At 42.6% G+C, this 16,904-nt stretch overlaps 1 protein-coding gene across 3 annotated transcripts; it reads right to left on the reverse strand.

The window, feature by feature from the left end:
• Nucleotides 1-552: 552 nt before the first annotated feature.
• LOC114556512 (B-cell receptor CD22) lies at nucleotides 553-12,879 on the reverse strand. 3 transcript variants are annotated; one of them, XM_028579442.1, is made up of 10 exons: nucleotides 12,489-12,879; nucleotides 12,223-12,301; nucleotides 6,503-8,013; nucleotides 4,850-5,254; nucleotides 3,913-4,224; nucleotides 3,561-3,824; nucleotides 2,789-3,061; nucleotides 2,245-2,347; nucleotides 1,984-2,149; nucleotides 553-1,871 (listed from the first exon to the last, which is right to left on the reverse strand). In XM_028579442.1, exons 3-10 carry the CDS (start codon nucleotides 6,543-6,545, stop codon nucleotides 1,713-1,715), a joined length of 1,725 nt encoding a protein of 574 aa, XP_028435243.1. In that variant the 5' UTR covers nucleotides 6,546-8,013; nucleotides 12,223-12,301; nucleotides 12,489-12,879; the 3' UTR covers nucleotides 553-1,712. The 3 variants fall into 3 exon arrangements, with proteins under 3 accessions (XP_028435243.1, XP_028435245.1, XP_028435244.1); XM_028579444.1 differs by having other exon boundaries at nucleotides 4,850-5,251; nucleotides 12,489-12,878; XM_028579443.1 differs by lacking the exon at nucleotides 12,223-12,301.
• Nucleotides 12,880-16,904: the final 4,025 nt, after the last annotated feature.

Below are 16,904 nucleotides of genomic sequence, written 5' to 3' on the forward strand. Positions count from 1 at the left end.
ATCACATAAAGTGTCCTTTCAGTGGATGCAAATTCACTTTGTTGCTAGTCAGATATACCGTAAGCTAACGTGATAGCATGCTAGCAAACAATAGGCAGAAGGAACTTTTCCTGATTAGCCTGATGATTTTAACACACCTCAAGTGCTGTTACGCACAAACCTTTGAAATTGCTATATACTTGACACATAGCCGCCTACTTTGGCATTACATTAAAAATCAGAAAACATATATTAATGCTTTTAATTTTAAGATAAATGTACGTGGAGGCGAACTCATATTCCCACCAAAAGCATGATATGCTTGGTGCTGTGACGCAATTTCCGCCTAACTGCATTTCCATCCAATCAGAGCTTTGTCTTCTTCTTTGTCAGTTAAATAAAAGCATCACCAGAGTTTTATCGCCACCAACAGGTTCAGAGTGTGTACTTGAGAGTGAAACCACCTCGTTCCATACGTTTAAAATATGATTAAAATGCACATTTTCAAAGGAAGCGTAATTATTAATATAGGCTCAATTTCTTGCATCTCTGACTTAACTGCAACTGTGAAAATTAAACAGCAGCGTTCTCTAATCTTTTATTTCTAGAAATCAGATAACACTGTATTCATCCCTAGTGGGTGTCATATAGAAGCACCAAACACAAACCAGATAAAGACAATAAAAACAAAGCAAATGAAAAACAAATAGGAAAGGTACATCTTCATGTATACATATGTAGAATTAGTACAGGAGTAAGTAGAAAAAAACTAAACCAAATAAACCAAAATAAGAAAGCTATATAGACTACAATATGCCAGTGTACATAAATGTTTTTTGCATCAGTACATCAGTGCACCTAAAGCACAGACTTAAACTCAAAACTCAACTTAAACTTAAACAACTTAAACTCAAACTATGTAAATGCCCTTAACAACGAAACATTTAAACATCTAATTAAACAGTTGAATTATATATGTAAATGGATGTGGAAGTTAGACTGCAATCATTTATATATTGATTGTAGTGGCTTTTAGATGGACTTTGTGGGTTGATTCCCAGTATTTTTTCTTTCTTTAATATTTTTTTTCTTCCTCTGCAGTCACAGTAAATATCACTTCTGTAAACATTTGCTTGTGGCATTTTGTGTGAAAAACTACTAAAAAGTTCAAATTTACTGGGATGCTTATTATTATGATTATTATGATTATTATGATTATTATTATTATTAGTAGTAGTAGTAGTAGTATTATTATTATATATATATATCATTAGAGCTGTGCTTTTCCTGAAATGACATGACATATTCTCTCATGAGCACTGTGATACACTTCCTGTGTTTAAAACACCGTCTGAGGATCACTTTGTGTTAGACATGCTGCAGCTGTTGTTGAAAATGTGTTTGGAGCAGCAGTAGACTGGTAAGACCAAATCAAATTTGAGTGATTGCGTGGGTTGTAGAATAGACACAAGATGAAAAACTCTTATCAAACCTTTACATGTTTGAAAAAAACAAAAAAAAGAGCACAGAGGAAGGTTAAATGCGAACAGAAATAGAAATTACTTAATATGGAAATGTGGAGAGTGACAGACCACCAGTAGTTATTCAAGAGATCACATAATGCATGTACAATATATACAATAACTGGAAGTTACATTAACTATGCATTACCATCAGTGTGAGAAAGAATCTGAAGTCTAATGTAAGTTTAATGTAGCAGTAGAACAGTGGGCTCAGAGGATCTCCAAGTATATGGCCGTCTCTGCGTCGCCCACAGCCGAGCTCTGCACCTCTCTCGTGCCTCTGACTCCCAAAGCCGCTCGTCTGTCTATTCCTCCACCCTCTCCATCTCTTCTTCTTCTCTCCCCACCTCGTCTGCCAATTGGACGGATCTAAAAAAAACAAAAGAAAGGGACAGATGTTGCTAATCTTCAAATTTAGAAATTACAGATGTAACAATGTTTGTTTATGCAATGCCCCTTTGTTGCCAGGGACATAACCTACCTGCTTAGTATGGACAAAAAGAGGTGTGCAGTTCTGGTATACAAGTTGGTAACTGCCGTTGGTGTAGATATGGGTGACTTCTGTGCAGTTAACGTAGAGGGGCATCCGATCCTGATAAATTCCCAATCCTCCAGGGTACACGGCTGGGCGTCTACTCAGGACATGTCTGAGAGGAGCACAACAGGTACGTAAAACCTCACAATAAAGGAAGTGATACACATTTTAAGGGGAACATTTAAAGGACTGATTTGCTTCACATACTTTCCAGCTCTCTTTCGGCAGCAGTAGAAAAAAAGAGACAGAAGGAATACGACCAGACAAATGGACACAGCAGGTATCACCATCCACAATAAAGGTGCCATCTCTGTAAAATAGACAAAAGGAGCAGCGATGGATCAGCATAAAATGTGGAACTATAATAATTACAATTTTCCTTTCCCACTATTGGTAAAACAGCATGGATTAAAGTTTACTTTAGATCATTCAGGCATGTAATTGATGTAACGTCTTCACTTAGATGTTCCATAAAAAAATCGGGGGAAAGCTTTTTATTAAACTGAACACTGCAATATAAAGACATATAAAATGGACTGCAGCAACTGAAAAGCCGTGCTCATAGTTTAACAAAGGTACAACAACATAAGGTTTTCTATGTAGCATTATTCAGCTTATTCTCTTCTACTTATGTTTCCAAGCTGCAGGCATGTTGCACAGATGTTTCAGCACCATCCCGTCACTGGAGTGAATAAACAACAGGCAGAGCTGATGTCTGTGTTAGTGTGGAAAAGCAGTGCTTTGAACTCACCTTCACCTCCCTGCAGCAACACCAGGGAGTCATTTCCCATTGCGTTGAAAGCAAAGCAGATCACAGTCTGAGGTTTGTCCATGCGGCCCCTCAGAGTAGCTGTTAGCGTGTCGGGCTCAGATGTTACCGACACGTTGTAATCACGAGGTGGGATAGTTCCATTCACGCTCCAGGTAACTGCTGGTTTGGGGTTGGAGTTGACTGAACAGTGACACAGCACCTTCTGATCCTCCACAACACAGATGGAGGACAGCCGGAGAATGATTGGTTTATCTGCAGCAGGGAAAGACCACATTTAACTTTTAAACTTTTTATTCATGTAATATTGAAACTCTGTTACACCATATTGTGTCTACTCTGTACACATGGAACCACTCCATTGTGTATGAAGCTTTAACTATACAAAACAGGGTCTAAGAGAAATACGCTTATTCGCTTTCTTGCAGCGTTAGATCAGAAGATTAAAACCACTCTGGTGTCTATAAGCTAAAGCCAGGAAACAGCTTAGTTTAGCGCAAAGACTGGAAACAGGGAGAAACAGCTTTCCTGTCATTGTCCAAAGTTAACAAAAAATCCTATATGCAACCTCTAAAGCTCACTAATTAACACATAATATCTTGTTTTTTGATTCGTACAAAAACCAAAGTGTAAAAACAACATTTTGCCATTTTAAAGGAGGTAATGTACCAGACAATTTCTTTCTTGTGAAATAGTCTAAATATATGTATGTGTGTATGGCCATCAGTGGTAGGCCTACAAGAAGTAGGATTACATTGTATGTTCAGCAGCGTGGGCCGGGACTCTCCTCGACCAATCAGGTTCTGTGCCGAGCAGCGGACCCTCATGTCTCGGGTCACGTTGAACAGCCGGACTGCGTGTGTGCGCTGGTGGAGGTGCACCGTGCGGCCGTGTTGACTGTAGGACCAGCGGTACTGAGACACCGGAGGGTCAGCTTTACATGAGCAGACCAACAAGGCGCTGCCCCCCTCCTGCACTATCAAGGACTGGACCTGAACCGTTACATCTTTTGGGGAAACTATGGAGTATAAGAAAACACAAAAGGTTTTAGTATAAACTGAGCCAAGAAACACAACAATAGGCCTAGCGGTGAAAACTATGCTTACATGTCACATGCAGATCCTTCGAAATGGCCAATGCTTTGGCTCCTGGGTAACTGACTTCACATTTGAGCCTGGGTTTCACCTGGTGAGACACAGTAAAGGACAGAGAGGCCAGTAACATTGGCCTGTGGGGCTCTGGGTGGAGTGTCTGTACCTCCCCTGGCCTAGTGCTGTTCAGCTGGGCTCCCCTCTCCCAGCTCCACCGCAGGGATGGAGGTCTGGAGGGGCAGTGAAAGCTGACGGAGCAGTTTAGGGTGACCAGCTGTCCCTCTGTGGCTGACAACATGCCGCTGATGACAGGAGCCTCAGGGGTGTCTGTCAGGGAGGAAAATCTCCCATCATTTCTGTGCGTTACTGCTGACATGTATTCCATTAAAGACAAAATATTAATTCTACTAAAGCACAGTGCAGAATCCCCTACAAAGGCCATTATTGTAGATTATATGTTTGTAATAACCGATCAGCCCATTGTGAGATTGCTTATTTAAGGTGGATGATTCCACATTCATTTTTTGGTCGGTTTTACAAAATTATTTAATCTTTCTGTGATTGTTTCCTAGATTTTCTTCATGTAATCTTAATTTATTCTTTTCTAAGTACTACTTGACTGTCAGGGTTATTTTGCATTCATTTGTCCATTTATTTATTGCTATGTTTGGCATGATGGTGACCTGAAAGAGAAGAAATATCTACACGTCATGCACTTCAATAAAACAATTATTGTATAATACATTCATCTCAGCTTTTTGGGTGCTTTTCTTGTGTCTGTGTCGGAGACACTCCACTGTGTGTTTGCATGAATACACTGTATTTCTGCTCCTACGCAATTCCAATTGATTTTTAATTCTAAAACCTGGATATACATACTTTATCTGGTTGTTAAATATCCAAAAGAACTGCTTTTATAAAGAGAGAAGAAAGAAGCAGCATGGGGACTCACCCACAACATCCAGATTGAAGCTCACTGGCCGCCCCCAAAGTAAGTCATCACCTCTCTTCAGAGCGATCTCAAACTCCCGTGAGTCATCCTGGCTGATCCTTTCGATCTTCACTGAGCAGTCTCCATCTGGGATTTTCCCAAAGAGGGACGTCCGGCCTTGGAAATCCCGGCTCACTTGATCTCTGTCCTCGCTGTTAAAAGCGGTGCTGCGGAGAGGGAAGAAGCGACCACCACCTCTGAACCGCAGACGTACATCCACCCTCTCCTTCCTCCCCCGGAGAGTATGAGGAGCTAGAGGAGTGAAAGAACAGGGAATCACCACACAGGAGCCCACCAGGGCTTGGACATGGTCTGGGACTGAGGGCACAGGGGAGACAGCCTGGACCCTCCTCCACAGGGCTGCAGCTGGGATAGAGAACAGAAAATGATTTACCAATACACTGGATCTGATGTAACTAGGCCTTGTGTTAGGTTCAGGTTTAAATCAGTAAGACAGAAGGTTTGTTAGCAAGCAAGGGCGTTGTTTTGGTTTTTTTCAACATGGGGGAACATAATAACAGCACGGTCTGGGGGTCCTCACCCATAAATCTTCAGCGTCAAACACTAAATTTACTTTGCTCCTGTATTGTTCAAAACTATCTGCATATTCAAAACACCACGCGTGTTTCGGGATGTTTTTTAGGAATCATCAACAAATCTGTCAGACAATGAGACCTTGTTAAAGCCAAGCTGCAAAGTTTAAATCAACATAAATCTATCTTTGTTTTTTCACGCTTCTGTTGTGTTCTTTATCCCCCCAGTGTTGCACAAGTAGACACCGTTCTTGTTTTCCATACATGTTTTAAGCCCACTGAACGGTTATTTTTTTTTATATTGGGGGGGGGGGACAAATCCCCTGCATCCCCCCCGAAACCTACACCAATGTTAGCAAGCCATCCAACCATATAATTGTGCCTTATCATTGTTATATTCATATCTTATGTGTTTCATGTTGTATTTATTTGACCACTATGAAGACAATTTGGCATGGCCAATTAAAACGTTTCTGTTCCAAACTAGCTCTCCCAGGTCTAACTGAATGAATCCCTTGAGATCTTCTAGAAAGGTCATCAAAAAGATACATTGGAACTAACAGGACATTAGAACTGCTTTTTTTCAGCTGCACTGTCTGCAAATTCATTAAATGACCCAGCACAATTTTGCAACAGATGTATATTTAGAAAAGGGAAGAGGGCAAGTGCACTTTTGGCTCTGGAAAATCTACTACACTTGAGTTTTACAAACTTTTGATATTATGTAGTAAATAATTTAAAATTAATTATTTCAGAAAACATTTGTGTTGTCACATTGTTATCAACTTCATGGAGAAAATAAATGAGCATATATCTTTTAAAGCAACAGAAATGATCCTCGTCGGTGATTATAATGTGATCATCAACTACATTATATTCTACAGGGTTCACAGACAAAAAAAATAACAATATTTCCATCTCTTACAGTAATCATTATGGCAATAACAGTGATATCAGAGGGCGTAATCTAATGAGTTCAACATCAATAAACAATGAATGAATAACCTTGAAATTCATACAGAAATTTGAAGCTAATGCATTTCTTTAAAAAAAAAAAACACCAAATGATTAAATTACTCACCAAAAATCAGAGGACACACAAGAAAGACAGTGTCCACATGCATGACTGCAACCCTGCTCTGCCAGCACAGACAGAGGTGAGGATGAAGAGAGGGGCAAAGAGGGGGAAGTTGGAGTGTTTCATTGTGCTCCTTGTACTATGACTTCACTTTAATGCTTCCTCTTATTCTTCCAATATCCAGTATCTTTGAGTATTACATACATTGATTACATACATACCACTGAGCTAATTTTGCAATCAGCAATGGTAGGTTTACAACTTAACAATTATTTAAGCATGTCAAAAGATTCAAATACGTATTTAAGTGGTGGAACTAGGAATTGTTTGGGGAAAAAAGACCTCAGCAAGTATCTGTGAGACAACACATGACAAAGGGTGTGAGTCACTCTCATGCTGTTGGCCATTTCCTCAAAGGCTCCAACAACTACATGTGTTTATGTCTGATTCCTTTTGTCTACACAAACCAAACATCTTACAATGTGGCAAATGTAATAGTGATAAAAGTTCCATAGAAAGTTGAATGAAACTGATTAATGATTAACATTTCTGCCTGCCACGGATTCATAATTGTTCACATCAATTAATGTATGTAGGTCATCTCAGTTATGCAAGAAGTTGGAGGCAAGCTGGAAAGTTTCAAGCTACAACTTTTGTATTTCAACAAAAGAATGTTTAAACTGCTGGTCAATCTGTTTTATATACTCAAACTGACTGTTATAGTCAGTTTTTCAGCATTACATTGGATTCTGAAGTCACAACGTTATAAAAAATGAATAACAGTTTGATATTTTTCTTCACTTTTATGTGTTACTCCCAAGTCACTTCAGGGGATTGGCATGTTTTAGCATGATCAAACAAAAGTGAATAATCAGAAGCAGGGACAAAGACTTGAACGTTGAACTATGGACCCTTTGAATGGTTATTTGAATTGCTGTCGACAGCAAGCAATAGCACTCCGCCTCCCTCCACTTTAAGACAGAACACAAACTGCTCTCCTGCAAACACTCAAGACTGCAAAGGCAAAAGTAGACGAAATGTAAAGTGACACAGAACATAATAAATTATTTCTTTAAGGTAAGCATTTTAATCAATGAGCCTTACTGTACTAAATTTTTCATACTGTGAATTTGTCATTTCTGAATGCATGACATTTTGTAATGTATTTATCTTATTCCTCCCGACAGTATTTTCTGAAGCCATGAACTCAGCTCAGCAATTGCTCCGGTCTCAGAGAGACTTGTTGCTGAACTGGACTCTCGACCACCCAGCACCCTTGCTGCGTTGGCTGCATGATGCTGAGGTGCTTTCCTTGGCCCACTACCTGTCTCTGCTGGAGAGGTCACCTTCCAACGCCGTGGCCCAGGCTCTAGAGATGGTGTGTGCCACAGAGGAGAGCAGCCTAAAGTTCCTGCAGGTGCTGAGGGAGGTGCAGGATTATTACTGCAGAGATCTGCAGGTCTGGGTGGAGAGACACTGCAGGGACTATGTTGTCAGTAAGCCAGTGCCTGCACCTGTACAAGTTGAAGGTAAGGTTGTGTTAATACACTGGTGATGACTGTAATTAGGTATTGTTTATTCAACAGATGCATAAGGAAAGGTAAAAAAACTGGCGGTGCAGAACTAAAGACAATCAAGTTTTACTGCATGAGTAACAGGTGAAGGAAGATTATTAACAGGGCACAATCACCTGTAATGTCTTGCCAAGTAGTTTTTGCTGACTTTGGCAATTTTTTTTTAACTCAGCTATGACAAGTTCTTCTCATATCCATCATGCTAGGGATGGGCTCAATGTTTGCTGGTCGGTCCACCATTTTGGTACTATAGGGCGGATTCAGATAGATTTTTTTTGTTATGAGTGAAATGTTGGAAATGTAATGCAAACTGTTGGATGGATTGCTGTGCAATGTTGTTGTAATGAATTACCCAGGCTTTTCCTCTAGTGCCAACATCAGGTCAAAATGTTCAAATGTTTGTTTAAAAAGTTGGTTTACGATCAAATACCTGCAAAACTGAGCCATTCCCACAAACCTAATTAGCACGTTAACATGCTAAGATGGTGAACATGGTAAACATTACACCTGCTAAACATAAGCAAGCTGGCATTCCTACTGTGAGCATGTTAGCATTCAGTACAGTTCCTGTCTCCTGGGAATCTGACATTTTTAAACAAATGTATAGTATCCAAACAAACTTGAAATGTAATATCATATAATCCAATGTGTTATTTACCATATGAATCCTGTGATTTCCACAGAAAAGAAGCCTAAAGGCCCCCTTGCTAAACTGTTCAAAGGAAAGAGCAAGAGATTTACCCTTACTCCTGAGGTTAAAGGTATAGATTTATTATGTTATCAAAAACTAGATTTGTAGAATATTATATATATTATTATATTTTCTTTCTAGTGGTAAACATACTTGACACTGTTCCCATGTTTTGAAAATGCATTCAAGTGAAATTATTTTATTACTTTATTGTGTAGCTAAAGAAGAACTGAAACCTAGCAGGAGTGTAAAGCTGGCCAACATTCGAGGTATGTAATCTTAGGTAGCTGAAGAAGGTAACTCAAAATATATATCTTCTAGAAAACTGAAAAGTAATTTAAGTTTGTTGACAATATATTTCATCTTGCGGTCTTCCATTGTAGTTCCCATTTCTGCCCATAAAACAACCCTACTGAAACGCACAGAGCAGTTGAAGTGTTACTCAGAGGGTGAGGGAGTGGCTTCAAACTCAGCTTCTCACATTGAGATCCGCTACACTGACCTTTTTGTGACAGAAGACGATGACTTAGTTGACAGCCGCCAACATGAGTACTTTGACCTGGCGAGCAGACGAGCTCGCATCTACGTTCATCAGGCTTGCCAGCGCATCCGGCCGTGCCATCTACTGGGCCCCCAAGGAACATCGGGACGGCCCCCCAAAAGGGTTAAAGTGAAGGGTATTGCTGGTATTGGAAAGAGCGTAGCAGTACAGAGACTCGTTTATGAGTGGGCAATTGGGAAGAACATGCGTGAATTCACCTGCATTTTTGACCTGCGCTTCAGAGAGCTCAATCTGATTGAAGCGCCACTGAGTTTATTGGAGTTGCTTGGAGAACGGTTCCGGTACCTTAAGGAAGCTCTACCTGATCTGTTCACTTCGCCAAGCTCTTTGCTCTTCGTCTTAGATGGTTTAGATGAGTTCAAATTCCCCTTGGACTGGAACAGTCCTGACAAAAACATTGACGTTCGTTCGAGGGTGCCGGTGTCAGAGCTGATGGTGGCTTTAATCAAGGGAAGCCTTCTGCCAAAGGCATCGGTCATTCTCACGACTAGACCATCTACTGAAGCTCCCAAGCGTTTCTTCCAGAGATGTTGTGTGGTGCTGGGCTTTGAGGAGGACCAGGTGAAGGAATATACCAACAAGTTCTACAAAGACAGAAAAGTTGCTGAAAAAGTCTACGATTACATCTTGAACAATGACAACCTTTTTGTGCTGTCCTTCATCCCTCTTTATTGCTACATCATCTGTACCGCTATGGCTGAGTTCTTCTCTTCAGGAAATCAAGATGTTGGTGACTCAAAGTCTCTGGAGCTAAACCCACCCAGGACAGTCAGCGAGGTGTACTTCTGCTACCTGTTCACAGCAGTCAAGCACCATGCGCTGAGGGGGGAGCGCAGGGAGAAGCACCCCAAGATCTGAGGTTCTGTCACTAGCAAAGCAACAACTGACTAACCTGGGAAAACTGGCTTATGAAAACCTTCTACAGAAAAAGATCATGTTCGACAGAGCAGATTTGGAAAACTACGGCGTTACACCTGCTGATCTGCAGAGCACCTTTCTCTGTCACATCCTCCAGCCTCTCAAAGAGGAAACGGTGGAGATGTTTTCTTTCTTCCACTTGACTGTTCAAGAACATCTGGCTGCCCTCTACTGCGCAATCAATATCTTCAGCCAGGAAGACATAATCCAAGCTCTGGACTTCTGGTGCTTTGGGCTACGTCCACCATCCTCCACAGCTGCACCCCTGCAAAACACACACCTCAACATGGACAAGCTGGAGAGCCTCCAGATGTTCACACGCTTCTTCATGGGAATGCTCCGGGCTCGGCTGGCAGGCCAGTTGGATGGCCTTGTTCTTTCCCCCATGGAGAAAGGGGATGGCATCTCCACCAGGCTGGGTTTGTGGTTCCAAGACCAGTTCAAGGGTAGGAAGCTCAAGAACCAGGCCGCCCTGAATCTTCTCCACTGCCTGATGGAGTTCCACATGAAGGAAGCAACCAGCATTGCAGCACCAGAGATCAAGAAGCTCAACCTGTTCAAAATGAAGTTGAGTGTTGTGGACTGTGCAGCCATGCACTACGTGCTGCAGTTCTCGCCTCACAAGCTGCAAGAGCTCAACTTAGGCTACTCCAACATTGGAAACAGAGGACTGAACAGACTGGGGCCAATCCTACACCGCTGTGAATCTCTCTAGTGAGTAACTGACTTTGTATTAACCTGTCAAATTACAATTTGACTTTTGACAAGTCTGGTTTTGAATTTCCTGACTGGCCGATGCCTTTCTGTGGGTAGTACGCATCTTCTTTCTGTGTTTACCTGTGTAATGCACGCTGTGATTGACTCCAGCATCTCTCGTGAGCCTCCTCAATTGATAAATTGACTGCTAAAAACAACGTTGACCTAATGTTTTTCTATTCTTTTTCAGTTTGAGATACAACTGCCTGGATAGGCAAGCTGCTATTTTAGAATCTGCAATTCTGAAATCGAATGAGTGCCAAGTGAAGAAGCTCTTGTAAGTCATTGCAGAGTACTTATTTCAATTACTAAAATGCCACTTTTGAGAATAAATAAATTTAAAAACATTTAAGAACTTTTTATTACTAGTCATAACAGAAAAAATGACAGAAAACTAGTCAGGACAATAAGGCCTTTTTTAACATTATGAATGTATTGACATTTAAATCACATTTTTGTCAGTTGTATGTAACAATAATTCCTAGTTCAGTAATGTGATGAACTGTGATAAAATGTGTTCTGTATCCAGATAATTGGCAGAAAGTTAATGGATGGGTTAACCAATTAATATATAACTAAAGGTTTTGGTAAAATTGACACCTGCCCATAATGTGACGATAAGCCTCCTCCAGTATGTACTGTAGCTGGCAGTAGCGACAGGGTTTGCTCCATGTCTGGCGCCGCTGACTGACACTACATAAAAAAAAGACTGAAGAGTCTCCTGCATGCACAATCCACTGGTGCACCAGTCTATCTTGTGGTTTACAGATCTGTCGTCTCCCGACAGCCCACAACCACATAAAGAAAAGTAACTAATGTTATTATATACAGCAGATGAACTTTAATTCATTTTCTAACATTTTATTATATTGTAAGGCCTTTCTTTGAGGGGACTGAATTTAATGCTTTTTAATAATAATAATTACCTAAATATAAAACAGAAGGCAATAATATTAAAAAGATGACAAATAAAATGATGTGCTCACATTCATTCATAAAGATAAGTTTAAAGAAGAAGTTTTTAAACTTTTCCAGACTTGCAGATACTATGAGCTTTCTCTATGCCTTTGTTATGAGTTATTAGACACTATACTATATATATATATATATATATATATATATATATATATATATATATATATATATATATATATATATATATATATATATTTAACAGTAACACAATTATTACACTAATGTATACAGTATGTGTGGCAATAACCGGGGTCCGGAGGGGGTTATGGAGCTGTGGAACGCTTTGGAGCACAACACCACTGTGGAGGAACTCTATCTGGACATCACTGGCATCACAGAGCGAGGAACAGAAAACATCGTCAGCTGCCTCAGCAGAAACACCTCTCTGAGGACACTGACGTAAGACTAAAACACATCAACTTCTGCTCACTGTTCTCAATGTGATAATGTATGGAAACACTGCCATCTAGTGTGAGTTGTTGGCTTGTTGCAATAAAAAGTAATAACTCTTACCTGGTTATGTTCTCCTCCATCAGCATTGTTGGGAATGACATCGGAGAGGTGGGGAGGAGGAGGTTGAGGGAGCTGGAGCAATGTCGACCGGGACTCTGGATTATTGCAAACTTTGTGGATGACCTCGGGTTACTTCAGGCGTACCTGGACTGGGTGGAGGAGATCCGGGCAGACAGAGACCAGATGGACTCAGTGAAGAATGCAGACGCCCTGCAGTCGGTGCTGAAGGGGCTCCAGGTGGCAGAAGAACATGTGGAAAAAGGAGAGAACGCAGAGAAGGCCAAGGAGCTCCGGACAAATATTGTGGAGTTACTGAAGTCTTCTACAAATCTTATTGGAGGAAGATAAGTTTTGTAGCAAATTGTGTGTAAGGGTTGGGGGCTCCATATCCATCATCTCCATGGCAGGTGCCCCCATGAGTTAAATAACATTCTGACTTTAATCTGTAAAAAGGGGAATTCCTTCATCCTAATGTTCTTCTTGGAGTCCTGTATACCCATACTGTTATGGATTCAGTGTTTTGTGTCTGCACTTTCTGTAACTTTCTGTTCACTGTAGTGTTGATGTACTCTGTTCTGTGTCTTGTGTGTTTTGGTTTATTCCTGTGTTCTCTGTTATCCCTTGTGTTGCCTAGTGTTGTGTCAAGTGTCTGTATTTAGGTTACGTCATGTTTTGTCTGTTTGTCCTGCTTCCAGTAAAGCAAGAGATCACCGGAAAAGTGCTTCTAATAGCCTTCACTGGTCTCCGTCCAGAGCAACGGGGTCTATTTGTCCATTATATACTGTCTATGGTCCCAGCTAGCTAGCAGCTTCCCCGAGTCCCGGCTAGCTAGCAGCTTCCCCGAGTCCCTGCTAGCTAGCAGCTTCCCCGAGTCCCGGCTAGCTAGCAGCTTCCCCGAGTCCCGGCTAGCTAGCAGTTCCCCCGACTCCCGGCTAGCCAGCAGCTCTCCTGAGTCCCGGCTGGCTAGCAGCCCCCCTGATTCCCCGCTAGCCAGCTGCCTCCCTAGTGTCCCCGAGCCCTCTAGTGTCCCCGAGCCGCCCAGTGTTCCAGCGCTGTCCAGCGCCCCAGATCCCCGGCTGGCCAGCAGCCCTTCAGTTCCCCGGCCGGCTAGCTGTCCCCCTGAATCCCGGCTTGTGACCGTCCCTGAGACATTGCCGGTCTCCGGCACCCATGAGACCGCCCAGGAACCTCTGCCGGCCTCCGGTGCCCCTGGGACCGCCACTGGGACCGCCCCTAAGACTTTGCCGGTCTCTGGTGCCCCTGAGACCACCCATAAGACTTTGCCAGTCCCAGGCGCCCCCAAATCCATCCCTGTCACTGTGCCTGTCTCCATTCCTGTCCCTGTCTCCATCCCTGTCACTGTGCCTGTCTCCATTCCTGTCCCTGTCTCCATCCCTGTCACTGTGCCTGTCTCCATCCCTGTCACTGTGCCTGTCTCCATCCCTGTCACTGTGCCTGTCTTCATCCCTGTCACTGTCCCTGTCTCCATTCCTGTGCCTGTCTCCATCCCTGTCACTGTGCGTGTCTCCATCCCTCTCACCGTGCCCGTCTCCATCCCTGTCACCGTGCCCATCATTGTCCCTGTCACCGTGCCCGTCTCTGTCCCCTTCAATATCTGTGTCCCTATTACTTTCCCTGCCCCTAAGTCCAAGTCCGTCTCGTTTGTGTCTGAGTCTGTCCTGTCTGAGTCTGTTCTGTCTGCGTCTGTTCTGTCTGCGTCTGTTTTGTCCCTTTCTGTCTCGTCTGAGCCTGTCCTGTCTGAGTCTGTTCTGTCTGCGTTTGTTTTGTCCCAGTCCGTCCCGTCTGTGTCTGAGCCTGTCCCATCCGAGTCCGTCTTGTCCGCGTCTGTTTTGTCCCAGTCCGTCCCGTCTGTGTCTGAGCCTGTCCCATCCAAGTCCGTCCTGTCCGCGTCTGTTTTGTCAGAGCCTGTCCCATCCAAGTCCGTCCTGTCCGCGTCTGTTTTGTCAGAGTCTGTCCCATCTGCGTCTGTCCCGTCCGTGTCTGCATGTGTTCCATCCTTCCCCGTCTGTCTGTGTTGTCTGAGTCAGTCCAAGTCTGTCCAAGTCCGTAAGCCTGCAGTCCCTTTTCCCAGGTGTCCTGTCCCTAGCGGCCTCTTTCTCTGTGTTCCCCCGGGCCTCTCTGGCCCCTCTCTCTGTTCCCTGTGCCCCAGGACCAGGCACGGATTTAGAATGCAGAGGCCTCTGGGCACAAAATCTTTGAGCTCCCCCAACACTAGTAAATGACACCAAAAACAGAGGCAAGAAAAAAACAGTGGTGACCACAATTTTATCTAAAGAGCTGACTTTGTAAAAACAGCTGATTGTTGAGCACCTCTTTCACTCTCTCTCACGGTCTCTCCCCTTCACAGAGAAATAGATGATCAACGATCTACTAGCCTAAAGTGTATCAGAGCTGTGTTTGTAACATTGTAATCAAATCTATGAATGAAAATAGGTTGTGTATAACTTATATACGTATAGGCCTATACAGCTCACTCTCACAAGAAAACTTTTTGACCATTGGCCTCAGTAAAATTAAATCATGGATGCAAACCAACTTTCTCAAACTTAACTGTGACAAATCAGACACAATCATCATTGGTCCCAAATTCCTCTTCAAAACATTGCACAACTTTTGCTTCACCATCTATAACTCCACTCTGTCTCCCTCCTCATACATCCACAACATCAGGAGTTATTTTTGACAGCAACCTCTTCTTTGAAAAGCATGTCATCAAAATCACCACAACTGCATTCTTTCACCTTAAAAATCTGTATCAGTATCAGTATTATCTTATGGTTTATATGTTTGTATATTTGTACACTTTACATTTTTAGAGAAAGAAGTATAGCCTACTTTATTTATTTATAATATTTGTTCTCTGTCCTGTCCTGCTGCTGATGCTCAGGGTGCTGATGTTGTTCCAATTGTTAATCTGAAATAGCAAGGCTGGATGTTGTGCTAAACTCCTCATCGCTAGCATCATTGCAGGCGTCGCCAGGCTCTTTATTAGCGTTGAGACGACTATTGAAAAAAGTGGAGATGGTTGGAATATTACTCCTAATTAAATCCTCTCTGCTATCCTTCTCCCTTTTAGCTTTCCGTTTTGTGGCTCCACTGCGCCACCGTTTTTTTTCCATGTTTGTTTTGTCGATTTCCTCAAACTCTTTCACTCTATCCTCCACCGCCTGTCTTGCCGCTATCTACAGTTTCCGCGGTAACCTGACTCGTAGTTGTCAGACACAGCTAAAAAACTGATCATGATACTTTTTTGTGTGCAACTAAATTATTGTTAACACACATACACACAGACGCACACTAATTAATTAATTAATTGTATTTTAATTTAATTTAAAATAGAAAAAAAAGGATGAGGCCACACAGTTAGCTAGTGGGGTCTTGGAGGCCCCCTAGAAGTCGGAGGCCCCCGGGCACCGGCCCAATCGGCCCGGTGGTAAATCCGGCCTTGCCCAGGACTCTCTCTGTTCCCTGTGCCCCAGGGTCCTCCGCTCCTTGTGCCCCAGGGCCTTCTTTCCCTTGTGCCCCCAGGACTCTGGTCCCTGTACCAGGACTCTCTGCTCCCCCTGGACTCTCTCGCCCTCCTTGGGTTGTTTTTTGTTCCTTTTTTTTGAGTCGTCTGGTATCCGCCCCTTGAGGAGGGGGTACTGTTATGGTTTCAGTGTTTTGTGTCTGCACTTTCTTTAACTTTCTGTTCCCTGTTGTGTTGATGTACTCTGTTCTGTGTCTTGTGTGTTTTGGTTTATTCCTGTGTTCTCTGTTATCCCTTGTGTTGCCTAGTGTTGTGTCAAGTGTCTGTATTTAGGTTACGTCATGTTTTGTCTGTTTGTCCTGCTTCCTGTTTTATTTTGATAGTCTGGTCTTCTGTCTTGTCATGTCTAGCTTTGCTTTCTGTTTCCCACCTTTGTTGATTGTCCTGCCCCGCCCTGATGTGCTTCACCTGTTGTCTCACCTGTTTCTGATTTACCCATCACCTCATGTATTTAGCCTCTGTGTTCCCCTTGTCTTGTGTCAGATTGTTTTGTAGCCATGCCCTTGTGTTTCCTCCCTGTGCCTTGTGTTTGTGCCTGCGTCAGTTTGCTCCTGCCTATGTTTTTCCCGTCAGTTTATTTTTTGTGAGTTTTCCAGTCTTTGTACTGCCGCTTTTTGTTTTTATTAAGTCCTCCACTTCAACGTTTGCCTGCCTGCCTGCCTGCCTGCCTGCCTGCTCTCTCTGCACTTTGGGTCCGCCATTCCCTACTCCTCCCTGCTACTTCCCTCACCCTTAACACATACCCTTTTTAACAACTCAAAAAAAAAACATGGTTAACCTTGTTTTATCAGATTGATTATGAATTCAACTAATTTTATGAGAATTGCTTACAAACACAATTTTGAACTGATGATGTGTCAGTTGAC

Source organism: Perca flavescens, chromosome 6 (genome assembly GCF_004354835.1).
Source record: "Perca flavescens isolate YP-PL-M2 chromosome 6, PFLA_1.0, whole genome shotgun sequence".
NCBI lineage: Eukaryota > Metazoa > Chordata > Actinopteri > Perciformes > Percidae > Perca > Perca flavescens.